The sequence below is a fragment of the Apis laboriosa genome, unplaced genomic scaffold (assembly GCF_014066325.1).
Source record: "Apis laboriosa isolate Shangri-la unplaced genomic scaffold, ASM1406632v1 scaffold47_cov149, whole genome shotgun sequence".
Classification (NCBI taxonomy): Eukaryota; Metazoa; Arthropoda; class Insecta; order Hymenoptera; family Apidae; genus Apis; species Apis laboriosa.
Genome location: NW_025223437.1, coordinates 618287 through 633474, shown reverse-complemented (window position 1 = coordinate 633474; position 15188 = coordinate 618287). Strand labels below are relative to the sequence as shown.

Genomic DNA, 15188 nt, shown 5'->3' with positions numbered 1-15188 from the left:
TTTTAATACTTTTTAATCCACTAGGAATGACTTCTCTTATTTCTTTCGTTCATCGAATAATCGTAATGAAAATATATCTCGAATCAAACCTCTTATTTCTTTCATAAGGGGGATAAGAAATAATAAATAACACAATTCTCTTGTTTCTTACGTTCATCGAACAACAGTAATGAAAATATTTCTCGAATCAAACATAAGGAAAATAACGAATAATTCCATTTTCTTTCGTTCATATTCACCGAAATGAATATTATAAAAAATTCATATATATATATATATATATATAATAATTCGTCCACCAATCATCGAAACGATCCAATATTAATTCGAACGAACCGCGAATTATTGTATTTCTTTTAATTATTATTGTATTTCTTTTCTTTTACTTCTTAATCCACACGTTATCTCTCATCCTTATTATCTAAACCATTGACTAGAATAAGGGAAATAAAGAATGACTCCATCTTCTTATTTCTTTCGTTCACCAAACAACCGTAATGAAAATATTTCTCGAAACAATTGATCAGAATAAGAGAAATAAGGAATGATTCTATCTTCTTGTTTCTTTCGTTCGTCGAAATGAATATTCGGCATTGCAAAAAGTTCAAATAATTCTTAATCTTTTTATTTCTTTCGTTCATTGAAATGAATATTCAGGATCACAAAACGTTCAAATAATTCGTCCATCGATCATCGAAACGATCCAATACTAATCCAACTGCGAATTATTGCATTTCTTTTAATCTTTAACTTACAAAAATACCAGAATAAAAGAAATAATGAATGATTCCATCTTATTTTTTCTTTCGTTCACCGAAATGAATATTCATTGCAAAACGTTCAAATAATTCGTCCATCGAAACGATCCAATACTAATTCAACCGCGAATTATTGCATTTCTTTTAATCTTTAACTTACCAAAATACCAGAATAAGGAAAATAAGAAATGACTCCATCCTCTTATTTCTTTCGAACAACGGCAATGAAAATATTTCTCGAATCAAACCATAAGGGGAATAACGAATAAATAACTTATTTCTTTCTTTTATTCATCGAAATGAATATTCGCAATCATCGAAACGATCCAATATTAATCCAAGCGAATCGCGAATCGTTGCATTTCTTTTAATCTCTCATTTACCAAAATACCAGAATAAGGAAAACAAGGAATGATTCCATCTTATTATTTCTTTCGTTCACCGAAATGAATATTCATTGCAAAACGTTCAAATAATTCGTCCACCGATCATCGAAACGATCCAATACTAATTCAACCGCGAATTATTGCATTTCTTTTAATCTCTTATTTACCAAAATACCAGAATAAAAGAAATAACGAATAATTCCATCTTATTTTTTCTTTCGTTCACCGAAATGAATATTCATTGCAAAACGTTCAAATAATTCGTCCACCGATCATCGAAACGATCCAATACTAATCCAACTTCGAATTATTGCATTTCTTTTAATCTTTAACTTACCAAAATACCAGAATAAGAGAAATAAGAAATGACTTCATCCTCTTATTTCTTTCGTTCACCATAATATTTCTCGAATCAAACCAATTATTCAGAATAAGGAGAATTAACGAATAAACAACACGATCCTCTTGTTTCTTTCACCGAACAACGGCGAATGAAAATATTTCTCGAAAATAAAATAAAATAAAATTTGTGCTCGATCGATTCGACGGAAGCAAAGGTGAAGGCGCGATGAAGATCGAAGTGGACGCCTCCCAGTTGTGTCGAGGTGAATTCTCTCTGTCTGTCTGTCTGTCTGTCTGTCTAGAGGGTGAGAGGGGGATGATAACGGTATTGTCACCGGCAGACGAGAATATCCTGGTGGACGTGACAATTTTAACGATAAAACGGAGAGAGGGATTCCCTGCAACTCAGAGATGTAGAATGGAGGATGGAGGGAAGCGCGTCGTTCTGAGATCGTTGTGTCGAGTTTTGAAAGGTGAGAAGGTGAGGAGGGGGTGTAAGAAGGTAAACGCAGGCTTTCGCTGTTTTTTTGTTCAGGATATCGACACTTTTCCTTTCTTTCTCTTTTTTAATAACAAACGAATATCCGTGGAAGAAGCGAAAATTGAGAGTGGGTGAGCATGATGGATGGCTCTCCTTTCGACTCTTCTTGTAAATTATCCTTCGTTTTTTGAATCTTCGATTTCTTCAAAGGCAATTTAGGTTTCGCTTTGATTTTATTATGGAAGAATTTGGAGAAGATTGGTACGCGATTTTATTCCGATTTTGTGTCAATGAAGTATACGAGGGCCTAATTTTTGAATTTTGAATTTCTCTGATTTTATTATGGAAAATTTTGAAGAAGATTGATATGATATTTTATTCCGATTTATGTGAATTTTGTGTCAATGAAGTACTATATGAGGGCCTAATTTTTGAATTTTGAATTTCTCTGATTTTATTATGGAAGATTTTGGAGAAGATTGGTACGCGATTTTATTCCGATTTTGTGTCAATGAAGAATACGAGGGCCTAATTTTTGAATTTTGAATTTCTCTGATTTTATTATGGAAGATTTTGGAAAAGATTGGTATGATATTTTATTCCGATTTATGTGAATTTTGTGTCAATGAAGTACTATACGAGGGCCTAATTTTTGAATTTTGAATTTCTCTGATTTTATTATGGAAGATTTTGGAAAAGATTGGTATGATATTTTATTCCGATTTATGTGAATTTTGCGTCAATGAAGTACTGTATGAGGTCCTAATTTTTGAATTTTGAATTTCTCTGATTTTATTATGGAGAAGATTTGGAGAAGATTGGTATTGTGAATTTTTATTAATAAAATATCGTATGAGGGCAAATTTTTGAAATTATTCTTTGCTCGCGCTTTGAATTTTGAATTTCTTCCCAATTTAAAATGTTTTCATTTCGTTATTATTATTAGGATTTAAGAAAGATTTAGAAAAGATTAGAATCGTATTTTTTTTTCGATTCGTATGAATTTTCATTAAAAAAAAAAGTATTGTAATTTTTTAAATTATTCTTTATTCGTGCTTCGATTTCATCATGGAGTTAAGCGTTCAAGAAGATTGGTATCGCGTTATTTCGATATAAAAGTATCATAAATCTTGAAATGATTCGTGCTTCAAATTTAATATTTTTATTTTATTTTATTACAGAATTAAGATAAACTTTGTCAAAGTTGTCTGTCTCGATTACCTGTCAATCTAATTTATTAAAATTCTAATTTAAATTTTTAAGTGTCTCATCAAGTTGATTTACTCTTGAACGCTTATGCCCACGATTAACGAGTTAATGTTATTTCACGATACATGTAATTTTATTGAGAGACAAATTGCCCTCGATTAAAAATCAATTTGTATCGCATAATTAATTTTATCCCATCGATGAAGATAATGCAACCATTTTTTTCTCTCTCTCTCTCTCTCTCTCTCTCTCTCTCTCTCTCTCTCTCGATAATTAATCTCCTCGAATGAAATTTAATAAATTAACAAATCGTTTCTATATCGTTCGGATAATTAATCTTTCAATTAAATTTTAAACAATATTATACAACAACATATATTTTCAAAACGAAATTAATCACGCTGTATAAATAAATAAAAAAAAACTAAATTGCGTCACACTGGATATAGTTTGAATCCAGTATCCAGCCTATGTTTAGCCAATATTTATCAACGTAACAGGAAGGGAGGGGCACGATTCGATTAAAATGTTGTTTCCATTTGTCATGGCGGTCTTTAATTTCCCGTCCAATTGTGCGTTGTACGATATCGTGTTGCACCCTCCCGAATGGATTAAGGCTGATTTATATTGACGGTGATACAGTTTCGCCAAGTATATATCGTTCGATTCTCCTAGGAGGGACAAAACAGATGGAACAGTTTCATTGATTCGAGGCATCTCGATTAACCATTGAAATTTTAAAGAGAAAAATTAATTATCGAATCGCGATAAAAATAATGGAAATCGAGTCGAAATATGCTCGAGAATTCGTGGATAAAATTCTCGTAGTTCAAGTAGTACGAATAAAGTCACCTCGGTAATTATTATTTATTATAACTGGTTAACGGCCAACACTCGCTTGAACGAAGGAAAAATATTTATATTTGAAGATAAAGATAAAAATAAGGTTAAAATAATCTTAAAGTAAAGTTGAATAAACGTAAAATTTTGAATAATTTACAATAATAATAACGAATAAATAAATAAGAGTATGTGTATAAAATGTCTGATCACATCACCAGTCTGAATCTACTTATTCACCGTCCTGACTGGCCATGCTGTTAACCTGTACTACTTACTCTTTTTTCACCTTATGAATGATTTATACCACTTATCCTACTAGTAGTATAAACCAACCGCTTAGTAAAAAAAGTAAGATAAGTAGTATAACTCGATGACTGTAGAGTTAAGAAAAATCGCAGAAATTCGATTAAAAAAAAAAAAAAAAAATATTCGTTAATATCAATTTTCGAAAATTTGTATTTTTATCAAAGGAAGAAATAAAAATAATATCTAGTGATCCAACATCAATAAAAAAAAGAAGAAATATTTCATTTGCTATTTTATTAAATTATTATCTGATTTATTTAACAATTCAAAATCGATCGATAATGCGAAAATTTCGTCTCTCCCTCGGATGATGATGAGATCACGTCGAATAATCCGTTTCTCACGATTCGAAAGTTACGTTCAAGCCCTTATCTGATCTCTTTCGACGATTCGTACGGATTCACTTTCGATCCACTTCGATCTCTTGTTTTTCGCGTAAAATATCAGATCGAGTTTCGAAAAAAAAAAAAAAAAGAAAAAAAGTAACAAGGAAATTCAATTGACAAGGTTATAAAATTTAATAATCCAGATTTTTTTTTTTCTCCATCCAAAATTACTTTTACTTTTAAGTCGTTTAAAATTATCGATTAGCTTAAGGATCAGAAAGATTATTTTTGAGAAATGGATAGTACGATATTCGAAACGATTATTCGATCGAAAATTCCATTCAATTTCAAATTTCAATTTTTAACAAATTTACCCATCGAATTCAATTTTTATTCAAATCTTACTATATATAGGACAACTTTCAGTATTAAAAGTTCAGTATTAAAATTTTCAGTAGAAAAATTAAAAAGAAATTCTCTGTGTTATTTTCTACATCTCAGACAAAACCTATCAGCTTTAATTCTCAAAAATTAAACAAACGCAAACGTTGCAGTGTGAAAAACAATTTTGGTTCGGTATTAAAATTTTCGTAGAAAAATTAAAAAGAAATTTCCTGTCCCTGTATTTTTTTAAACATCTCAGACAAAACCTATGAAATTTAATTCCCACTTAAACGAACGCAAACATTACACCGCACAAAACAAAAATTTGGTATTAAAATTTTCGTAGAAAAATTAAAAAAGAAATTTTCTGTTTTTCTCTGAAACATCTGAAACAAAACCCATCAAATTTAATTCCCACTTAAACGAACGCAAACATTACACTGCACAAAACAACTTTGGTTTTGGTTATTAAAATTTTGGTGGAAAAATTCAAAAGAAACTTTCTCTCCCTGTGTCAAATCAAAAATTTAAAAAATTAAACAGAAATTCCCTATTGTTGTGTTTTTTTACTCAAACAAAATCTATCAAAATTAATTTCCACTTAAACATTTTCCACTGGACAAATCAACTTTCTACAGATTTTAAAAAAAAAATCTATCTGTAGGAAAAATTAAAAATCTCGTTTCGTTTTTATCCCGTTAAGAGACGAAACAATAAGAATAAGAAGAGAAAGAAAAAGACTCACCTCGTATGCTCTGAAGAGCAGATAGAGCTCCCTCGGCTTGGCGTCCATCGGCAAGCCGCTCACGAACAAGGTGCGCACCTGGAACAAGAGAAAGAAGGACGATAATCGAGTTAATCAAGCCGATCATCCGGAGAGAGGAGGAAGAAGGAGAGAGGAGGAAGAAGGCGAGAAGGGGTTTCGAGGTTTCGAGGCAAGAAGAAGAAGAAGAAGAAGAAGAAGAAGAAACGGTCTACTCTCTTGTTTGATTAATTGCCGAATTTAATGGGAGACGGTAATATTATCTTCCCTCTTCGAATTCTCCTCTCTTACGTTCCACAGATTACGTTACTAATTCTAATCTTCGATAATAGTTGATTCGATCGATTAACCGAGAAATCGGTGGAATTTTCATCTTCGAGATGGAAGATTGATCGAACCATTTAAACGAATATCATTTTTATTTCATTTTATTCGCGCTAGATTTATGATTAAAGTATCTAGATATCGAACCATATTAATTTTTAATAAAGGAAAGATCATAATTTCGAATATTTTTTATAATTGCTCGAATAATAGATTCCAGAATTATAATTAATAGAAATAATTTACGAAAAGTTCAGCATCGAATTATATTAATTTTTAATAAAGGAAAGGTTATAATTTCGAACATTTTTTATAATTGCTCGAATAAATAGATAGATTTCAGAATCATAATTAATAGAAATAATTTACAAAAAGTTCAGCACCGAATCGTTATTAATTTTCAATGAAGAGAAAATTATTAAATTTCGAATATTTTTTACAATTACTTTCGAATAAAATACGGATTCATAATTAATGTAAATAATTTACAAAAAATTCAGCATCGAATGGTTATTAATTTTCAATGAAGAGAAAATTATTAAATTTCGAATATTTTTTTACTTTCGAATAAAATACGGATAATCATAATTAATATAAATAATTTACAAAAAATTCAACATCGAATCGATCATTGGCAGATTGATTAAACAATTTAAACAATTTAATATCATTTTACTTTGCTTGTCTAGATTTAAAATTAATAAATCACATTCAGATGTTAAACCAATTATCATCGTTACTAATTTTCAAATAAAGGAAAAATTATAATATTTTTTACGATTACTTTCGAATAAAACGGATTCGTAATTAATATAAATAATTTACAAAAAATTTAACATCGAGTCAGATTGATCGAACAATTTAAACGAATATCATTTTACTTTGCTTGTCTAGATTTATATAATTTATTATAAAATTAATAAATATTATAAATTATAAATATTATAATTATAATTTATTTATAAAATTAATAAATCACATTCAGATGTTAAACCAATTATCATCGTTACTAATTTTCAAATAAAGTAAAAATTATAATTTCGAATATTTTTTACAATTACTTTCGAATAAAATACGGATAATCATAATTAATATAAATAATTTAGAAAAAATTCAACATTCGAATCGATCATTGACAGGTTGATTAAACAATTTAATATCATTTTACTTTGCTTGACTAGGTTTAAAATTAATAAATCACATACAGATGTTAAGCCAATTATCATCGTTACTAATTTTCAAATAAAGGAAAAATTATAATATTTTTTACGATTACTTTCGAATACAAAACACTCGATAATTCGAATTCGTAATTAACATATAAATAATTTACAAAAAAGCCGTTCATCGAATCGATGATCGGGATATCCATATCTAAACGGATAAATCTAATCCCCTGGTATATTAATTATGTAGGTTTTATCGCCGTATGGGCCGTAATCGGTTGTGGATTATACCGTGGTTAAATTAAGCTCGTGTGATTAGTACGCGCGCGCGATGAAGCTTTAAGCGAGTGCGAGCAAGGTGATAGATGGGATGGTCGCCACCGACCCGGAGTTATTTTCGCCCGGAGTGACGGACATTTTCGTACTGCCGCGCGTTTTTCTTCCTCTCCCTTATGTATTTCGGTAACGGATGCTTTGAGTGGCTTCGACCACTCGTCGCGAGACCCGTCTCGAGATCGATGGAGGGGTCTCATCATCCCCCCCTCGCTTCCCCGCCGATCTCTCCGTATTTCAGGACGACCTTGATTAAATTATTAATCGATTCGATCCGATCGCTCGCAATTTTTGAAACAAAGTCTTCCAAACGCTTTGCGAATTCTCGTCGAATGGAATGGAAAGTGGACGATTTTTGGAGGACGGATCTCGTCAAGTTGAAAATTTCAAATGAGAAGGAGATTTGTAATTCGGTACCTTTAAAAGAAAAATTCAACACTTTTTCGATCAAATCTCCACGCCCTCTTGTCGAATAATACGTATATAACCGATACAACAAGAATCTACAATGTGCCTTCCATTACCGCATTGCAATCTGTCTGACGGAGGAAAATATTGATTCTAATAACACGCGACTAACATCTAGTAATAACCATGTAAACGACGCGAACAGTTACGTTACGGGAAGGGTGAAAAACGAGATTTACGATATCCGGAGACCAGACAACCTATTTATGCGTCCGGAGGAAACTGTTACGGTCAATTATTCATACTTGAAAATTATTCATAATGGAAATTGTAACAAGTATTTCTCGAGTATAACATTTTTCAAAAGCGGATGCGTAAAAAGCGAGATGAGCGTTCGATTATTAATAAATGCGACGTCCTTTTTCTTTTTCTTTTTCTTTTTCTTTTTTCGTTTTTATTAAGAAAATTAACAGCGGAAAAATATTCTTTTCGTAGCTATTTATACGTGGATTAATATTAATTTATTAATCGTGACGAGATACATATCGATATTCAATTTATAGAAAGAAATAAAGGAAGCGTAGAGAGAGAGAGAGAGAGAGAGAGAGAAGGAGAAGGAGGATTAATTCGGTTTCATCGTTCAATTTTCTTTATGCAAAGTTGGAATCGGAGTCGTCAGTGTGAATATTCATGGAATAATATACAAACGTGGAAACGTTGGTCGTATTTTCCCTTCAAATTCTATTCTTGACCCAGTTTCAACCCCGAGAAACGCATTGTACGACCGCCGTACGGAAGTAAGCAAAATGGAGACAGTAAATTACATACTGATTTGGCGGCACGCCAGTTGGGAAAACCTGTCCCGCGCTCATACTTCCGACAGCCTTTCTTTCGCCGTCGCGAAAGGGGGATTCGTTGTTCCGTTCATTTGTTTCACGTATCGTATTTTTCACGTATCGTTTCGATTATTCGTGTAAAATTATTCAGCTGGATGGGGGGGGGGGGGAAAGAGAGACGATGATTAAAACGATTTTAAACGATTGTTTCTCTCTGTAGTATAAATTAAATTGGAGAAGATATAGTGAGATATAAAGATATCGTTTTTCTGGTAAAATTTTTCTCTCTGATGTACATCGAATATACGTGTTATTTTTCTTCGAATTAAAATCGAATAGGAGATGTATATTCTTGCTCTCGGACTCGTAAATATTATCACGAATATTTCTTTCCTCTCGAATCAGAATCGACTTTTTCTCTCTGTACAACACGATTCTCAAATATGCTCTTTAGAAACGAAATTCGAATCGAATTGCGATAAAATATCTCTTATCATTTTCTTTCTGCAATACGATTCTTACGATACTCAAAAATATCACTATCTGTTTTTTAAAAATAAGCTATCTCACCAAGTGTATTTACTAGTTTTCTTCGAATTAAAATCGAGTATCGTAAACATAACCTAATTTATTTTACATCGTCCACGAACAGAATTGGGCATTAACGGGAAATAACTTATAGAAGTAAGTTTTTTATTCGTAACTTGAAACTATTAAATTTTTCCCATCATTGTTCATGATTCATTGTAAACGTGTCGGATACCTTTCTTTCAAATTAAAGTTAAATATAAGCTACTACTTTTCCTCGAATTAAAATCAAATAAAATGCAAACCTAACCTAACTTAGTTCACTTCACATTAAAAAATATTTAAATTATTAAAATATTTAAGTAATATTTATTCGTTTAATTATAATTGATCCGTTTTTCGTGTAACCTCGATATGTTTGGCATTACACAAACAACTTCGATTATTAAATTTCCCCCATCACTGTCCACGATCCACGTAAACGTATCAGCCATCTCTTTTTCAAATTAATCAAACATAAACTACCTTACCGAGCGTGTTACTTTTCCTCGAATTAAAATCAAATACTGCAAATTTAATCTAACCTAATTTATTTCACATCACCCACGATCAGAGTTGGACATTAACCCGTTGAAAAAGTTAGGAATTCTCGAATAAAGTTACTTTAAGTAATTATTTATTAAAATGCTCGTGTAACATTTATCTGTAACTATTATAGTTGATTTCGTGTAACCTCGACAGCTTGGCGTTACAATTATTAAATTTTCCCCATCACTGTTCACGATCCACGTATCAAACCTCCTTTTCAAATTGATTAAACATAAACTACCTTACCGAGCGTGCTACTTTTCTCTGAATTAAAATCAAATACTGCAAACTTAACCTAATCTATTTTACATCATCCACGATCAAAGTTGGGCATTAACCTGCTGAAAAAATTAAAAATAAATTAGTTGAAAATCTCGAATAAAGTTACTTTAAATAATTACTTATTAAATAACATTTATTATAATTGATCCGCCTTTCGTGTAATCTCGATATGTTTGGCATTACAATTATTTCCAATTATTATTATTTATCGAACGAGAAATTATCGTAGCAATTATTAAATTTCTCCCATCACATCCATATAAACGTATCAGCCACCTCTTTTTCAAATTAGAGTCAAACATAACCTACTATTTTTCTTCGAATTAAATGTTGCAAACGTATCCTAACCTAACTTAATCTATTTCACATCATCTACGATCAGAATTTGATCAACTCATTGAAAAAATTTTTAACTTAATTAAAAATGAAACTTACTTTAAATAATTACTTATTAAAATACTTCAGTAACATTTATTCGTATTACAATTGATCCACTTTTCCTGTAACCTCGAACGTTCGCATTACAATTATTTCCGATTATTATTATTCATCGAACGATAAATTATCATAGCAACTTCAATTATTAAATTTCCCCCACCTCTGTCCACATAAATATATATAATATATAATATACCTTTTTCAAATTAAAGTCAAACATAACCTACTATTTTTCCTCGAATTAAATATTGCAAACCTAACCTAACTTAATCTATTTCACATGATCTACGATCAGAATATGAGAAAACGTTTAACTTACAATTAAAGATAAAACTTACTTCAAATAATTACTTATTAAAATACTTCAGTAACATTTATTCGTATTACAATTGATCCATTTTTCCTGTAACCTCGAACGTTCGCATTACAATTATTTCCGATTATTATTATTCATCGAACGATAAATTATCATAGCAACTTCAATTATTAAATTTCCCCCACCTCTGTCCACATAAATATATATAATATATAATATACCTTTTTCAAATTAAAGTCAAACATAACCTACTATTTTTCCTCGAATTAAATATTGCAAACCTAACCTAACTTAATCTATTTCACATCATCTACGATCAGAATTTGAGTAAACGTTTAACTTACAATTAAAGATAAAACTTACTTTAAATAATTACTTATTAAAATACTTCAATAACATATTATCACAATTGCTCCACTTTTCGTGCTATAACCTCCTCATTATTTCCAATTATTATTATTTCGACAAATCATCGTAGCAACTCATCACTGGATGTCCACGATTCGCGCAAACGTATCCACGTCTCAGCGAAGGAGAGCAACGTAATTTTGAAAGGTGGAAGGACGAAAGGAAGTCGCCGCCTCGAGTGGAAACGGATACACAACAGGCCGTGTCCCGTGAGAACGACGGCCGGATCGATCTCGGCCGCATCGATCTACATCTTCTCACGTATTGTCTTCTCCTCGCTTGCGGACGAGAAGAGATTTCCCACAGGAATGAGGCGGGGGGTGGAGCGCGGTGCAAACAATGGTGCGAACAGGTGGATAAGGGAAACACGTAGGCGAACAATGCGACCAGCCGCTTTCACTGCTTTTAATGCGTACACCCGTTGCGACCCGCCAATACACGTGCGAAACGATTGTTCCAGCGACAGATTCGATTAATGGTCTAAGTAACTAACGTGTATACGTATATATATATATATATATATATACACGGACAGATCTCGTCGCGTTTCTTAATTTATGAAAGTGAAAATTTTTTTACTCTTGTAGTGGAAGTGTGTACACGAAAGGTGTCGTAACTCTTCGCAAGCGTGCTTTTCTCGTTGTAACGGGGATAAAGTTGATTTATATTGTAATCGTATATAACGATGGAGAGGATTGGAGGAGGAGAGGTTAATTGCGATAGACAAGGAATAAATTGTTGTGGATTGAGATTTTAATTAATTTATTTATCTACGCGTTCTTGATACTTGTAGATCCAATTGTTATTAATTAATTTGTGAAAATAATATTAAATTATAGAGTATATATATATATATATATGTGTGTTAGTTAATATGGTTGTTCTGTACTCGAGATTTAGGATAAAGGATGATGGAAAATCTCTTCTAGGTTCACGTAACATAGATTTTGAAATAATTTTCATTGAATCACCGTCCATGTATAGCCTATAATTCGCAACCTATAATTCACAATTTCGTAAAGAATTCAATTTGCTCGTAGGGGAAGAAAATTATGGTTGATCGTAGATATTACTTTAATCCGATGAATCTTTATTATAAATCCACTCTAGAGAATAACAAACAAGAAATATGCGTGAAGAAAATGCGCAAATCGAGTTTCGAATGCAAAAATTTACCAGCGATATTTCCAAATATTCGAATTGAAATCGCGCTCAAGTATTGAATAATTCATTAAAACTATCTCTCTCTCTCTCTCTCTCTCTCTGTCTTTCTTTCAGAAACTCGACGGAACCAAACATTTTCAACAAAGCATTTCCCTACCAAGGCAGGTTTCACAATTTGAAAACGAATCCAAAAATAAAATTTTCAATGAAAATTATTTCAAAATCTATGAAATTTAATATCCAAAAATTTACAAGAATACTATGATACTTTATACTTGTATTATTAAAAATTTTAATTCACGTAATAAATAATCGAAAGGACGATTCTTCATATGTATTCTCCATTGTATTATTAAAAATTTTAATTCACGTAATAAATAATCGAAAGGACGATCCCTAATCTCCTCTAATTTCAACTAAAATTCCTCCAATTCCTGTCCATTGCCTCACAAATACTTGCAACTCTCGCTTTCCTTTCACGCGAAAGAGGAGAAAGAAAGAAAGATAAAAAGAAAAAGGGAGGAGGTAGGAGATTTAAAACGGGGAGGGGGGAGGGGAAAGGTTGTTAGCCGCGACGACGATATGCCGTGCTCACTTCGGCATGTGCCGGAAGAAGGAGGCTTAAAACTCCCTCCGCCGCTCGTGTAACGCGATGACGTTGATATTCACGCGAGCCCCTATTCAATTTAACCTTGCACCTGCGAGCACCTGATGCTTCGCAGCTTCGAGGTTTTCCGAGATCGGAAACCATTCCCTCCTGGAAACGTTCGATTTCGAGACGCGTTGTTTGAGGAAATTCGAGGAAAGAAAAAAAAAAAAAAAAGAAAGGAATGGAAAGGTGAAGGAAAAAGGGAAAGAGAGATTCGTAGGATGCTGGGATTGGTTTGGTTTTTGGAGGGATTTTTTTGTGGAATTGAAATTACAAAAATAAGGATCGTTAGGGGGTGTAAGGTGAAGGAGTAGTTGTGAATTGAAAGTATTGGATTTTGAGAGATTTTGATGTAAGGAAGGTGAAGGATTATATGGAATTGTAATGAAAATGAAATAAATCAAGTGAAAATTGAAGGAAACGTTTAACGTGAAGAATTAATATTGAATTGAAAGTATTGGATTTTGAGAGCAAATTAAAGAGGATGTAAGAAAAGTGAAGGATTATATGGGGATGTAAAAATGAAATAAATTAAGTGAAAATTGAAGGAAACGTGAAAAAATAATTATTGAATTGAAAGTATTGGATTTTGAAATCAAATTAAAGAAGAAGTACTTATGAATTGAAAGTATTGGATTTTGAAATCAAATTAAAGGAGATGTAATGTAAAGATTTTGAGAGCAAATTGAAGGGGATATAATGTGAAGAAGTACTTATGAATTGAAAGTATTGGATTTTGAGATCAAATTGAAGGAAATGTAAAAATAATTGTGCCTTGTTTTTTGAAGAATTGTAGTGTGAAAATGAAATCAAATAAAAATTGAAGGAAATATAACGTGAAGGAATGATTATAAATTGAAGGTATTCGATTTTAAAATCAGATTGAAGAAGATGTAACGTGAAGGAGTAATTATGAATTGAAGGTAATGAGTTTTGCAACGATTGAAATCGAATCGAAGGAATACTTGTGGAGGAATTGAAATTAGCTAGAAGATTAATTACGAATTAAAAAGAGTAGAAAGATAGAAGAAATTGAAGAAGAATAAGAAAAATTTGACGTATCAAGTTACAAACCGTGTTTTCTTTTCGAAAAACTGAATTTGAAATCATTGAAAACACAATTAAAAATTTCCTAAAACACTTTGTCGAAATTGAAAGTTAATGTAAAAGAACAATTATGAATTGGAAATAACAAACAATCTTTATGATTACTTTACCTAATAAAACAATTAAATTGAAAATGAATTGAAAATTTATTCGCATTTCGACTTAATCCAAATATATATACGATAAAATAATTATTCGGAAGTATCGATCGACTTTCCATCGATTTTTCTTTCGACTGAGATTAATTTGCATTAGGCATGGATCTGAATTTATCGTTCGAGAAGTGAAACGGAGTGAAAGTTGCTGTTTTTACCAATTGAAAATTGGCCGCGTTTCATCCATGGTTAAAAAAAAAACCAATTCATTTGTACCCGTTTGAGCTAACTGAATCCACCGAATAATAAATGGATGATGCTACGCAAAAAAAAAAAAAAAAAACACCTGCTACCATCTAAACACACCTGGTACATATAATTCCTATACACTCATCGTTACCACGTTCCATTCGTTCAAAGATCTAAACGAAGAAGAAACTTTTTACTCCCTTGCTTTCTTTGTTTCTTTTTTTTTTCCTTTCGTCGAAAATACAAATTATCCTTCTCAACTACTTACAAATAACTATTTACAAAAATTTTGATTCAATAAATCCCCAAACGAACGTCAACCTTAGAGAAAGTTGAATCAGAAGAAAGACGCGTCTTATTCACTTAATCTTTATCTTAATAATATATAATTTCACTGAAACATTATCCCGAACAATGAAACCACCCATTGTAATTCGTTCTCTTCTGAGAGAGAGAGAGAGAGAGAGAGAGAGAGGAAAGAGAGAGAGAGAGAGAGAGA

At 31.6% G+C, this 15188-nt stretch overlaps 1 protein-coding gene across 1 annotated transcript in view; it reads right to left on the bottom strand.

The window, feature by feature from the left end:
- LOC122716649 overlaps positions 1-15188 on the bottom strand; it is a 184335-nt gene that overhangs the window by 104777 nt on the left and 64370 nt on the right. Inside the window, exon 2 of the mRNA XM_043939925.1 lies at positions 5781-5858. Coding sequence (XP_043795860.1) covers positions 5781-5858 — 78 coding nt within the window. The remainder of the gene's footprint in view (positions 1-5780; positions 5859-15188) is intronic.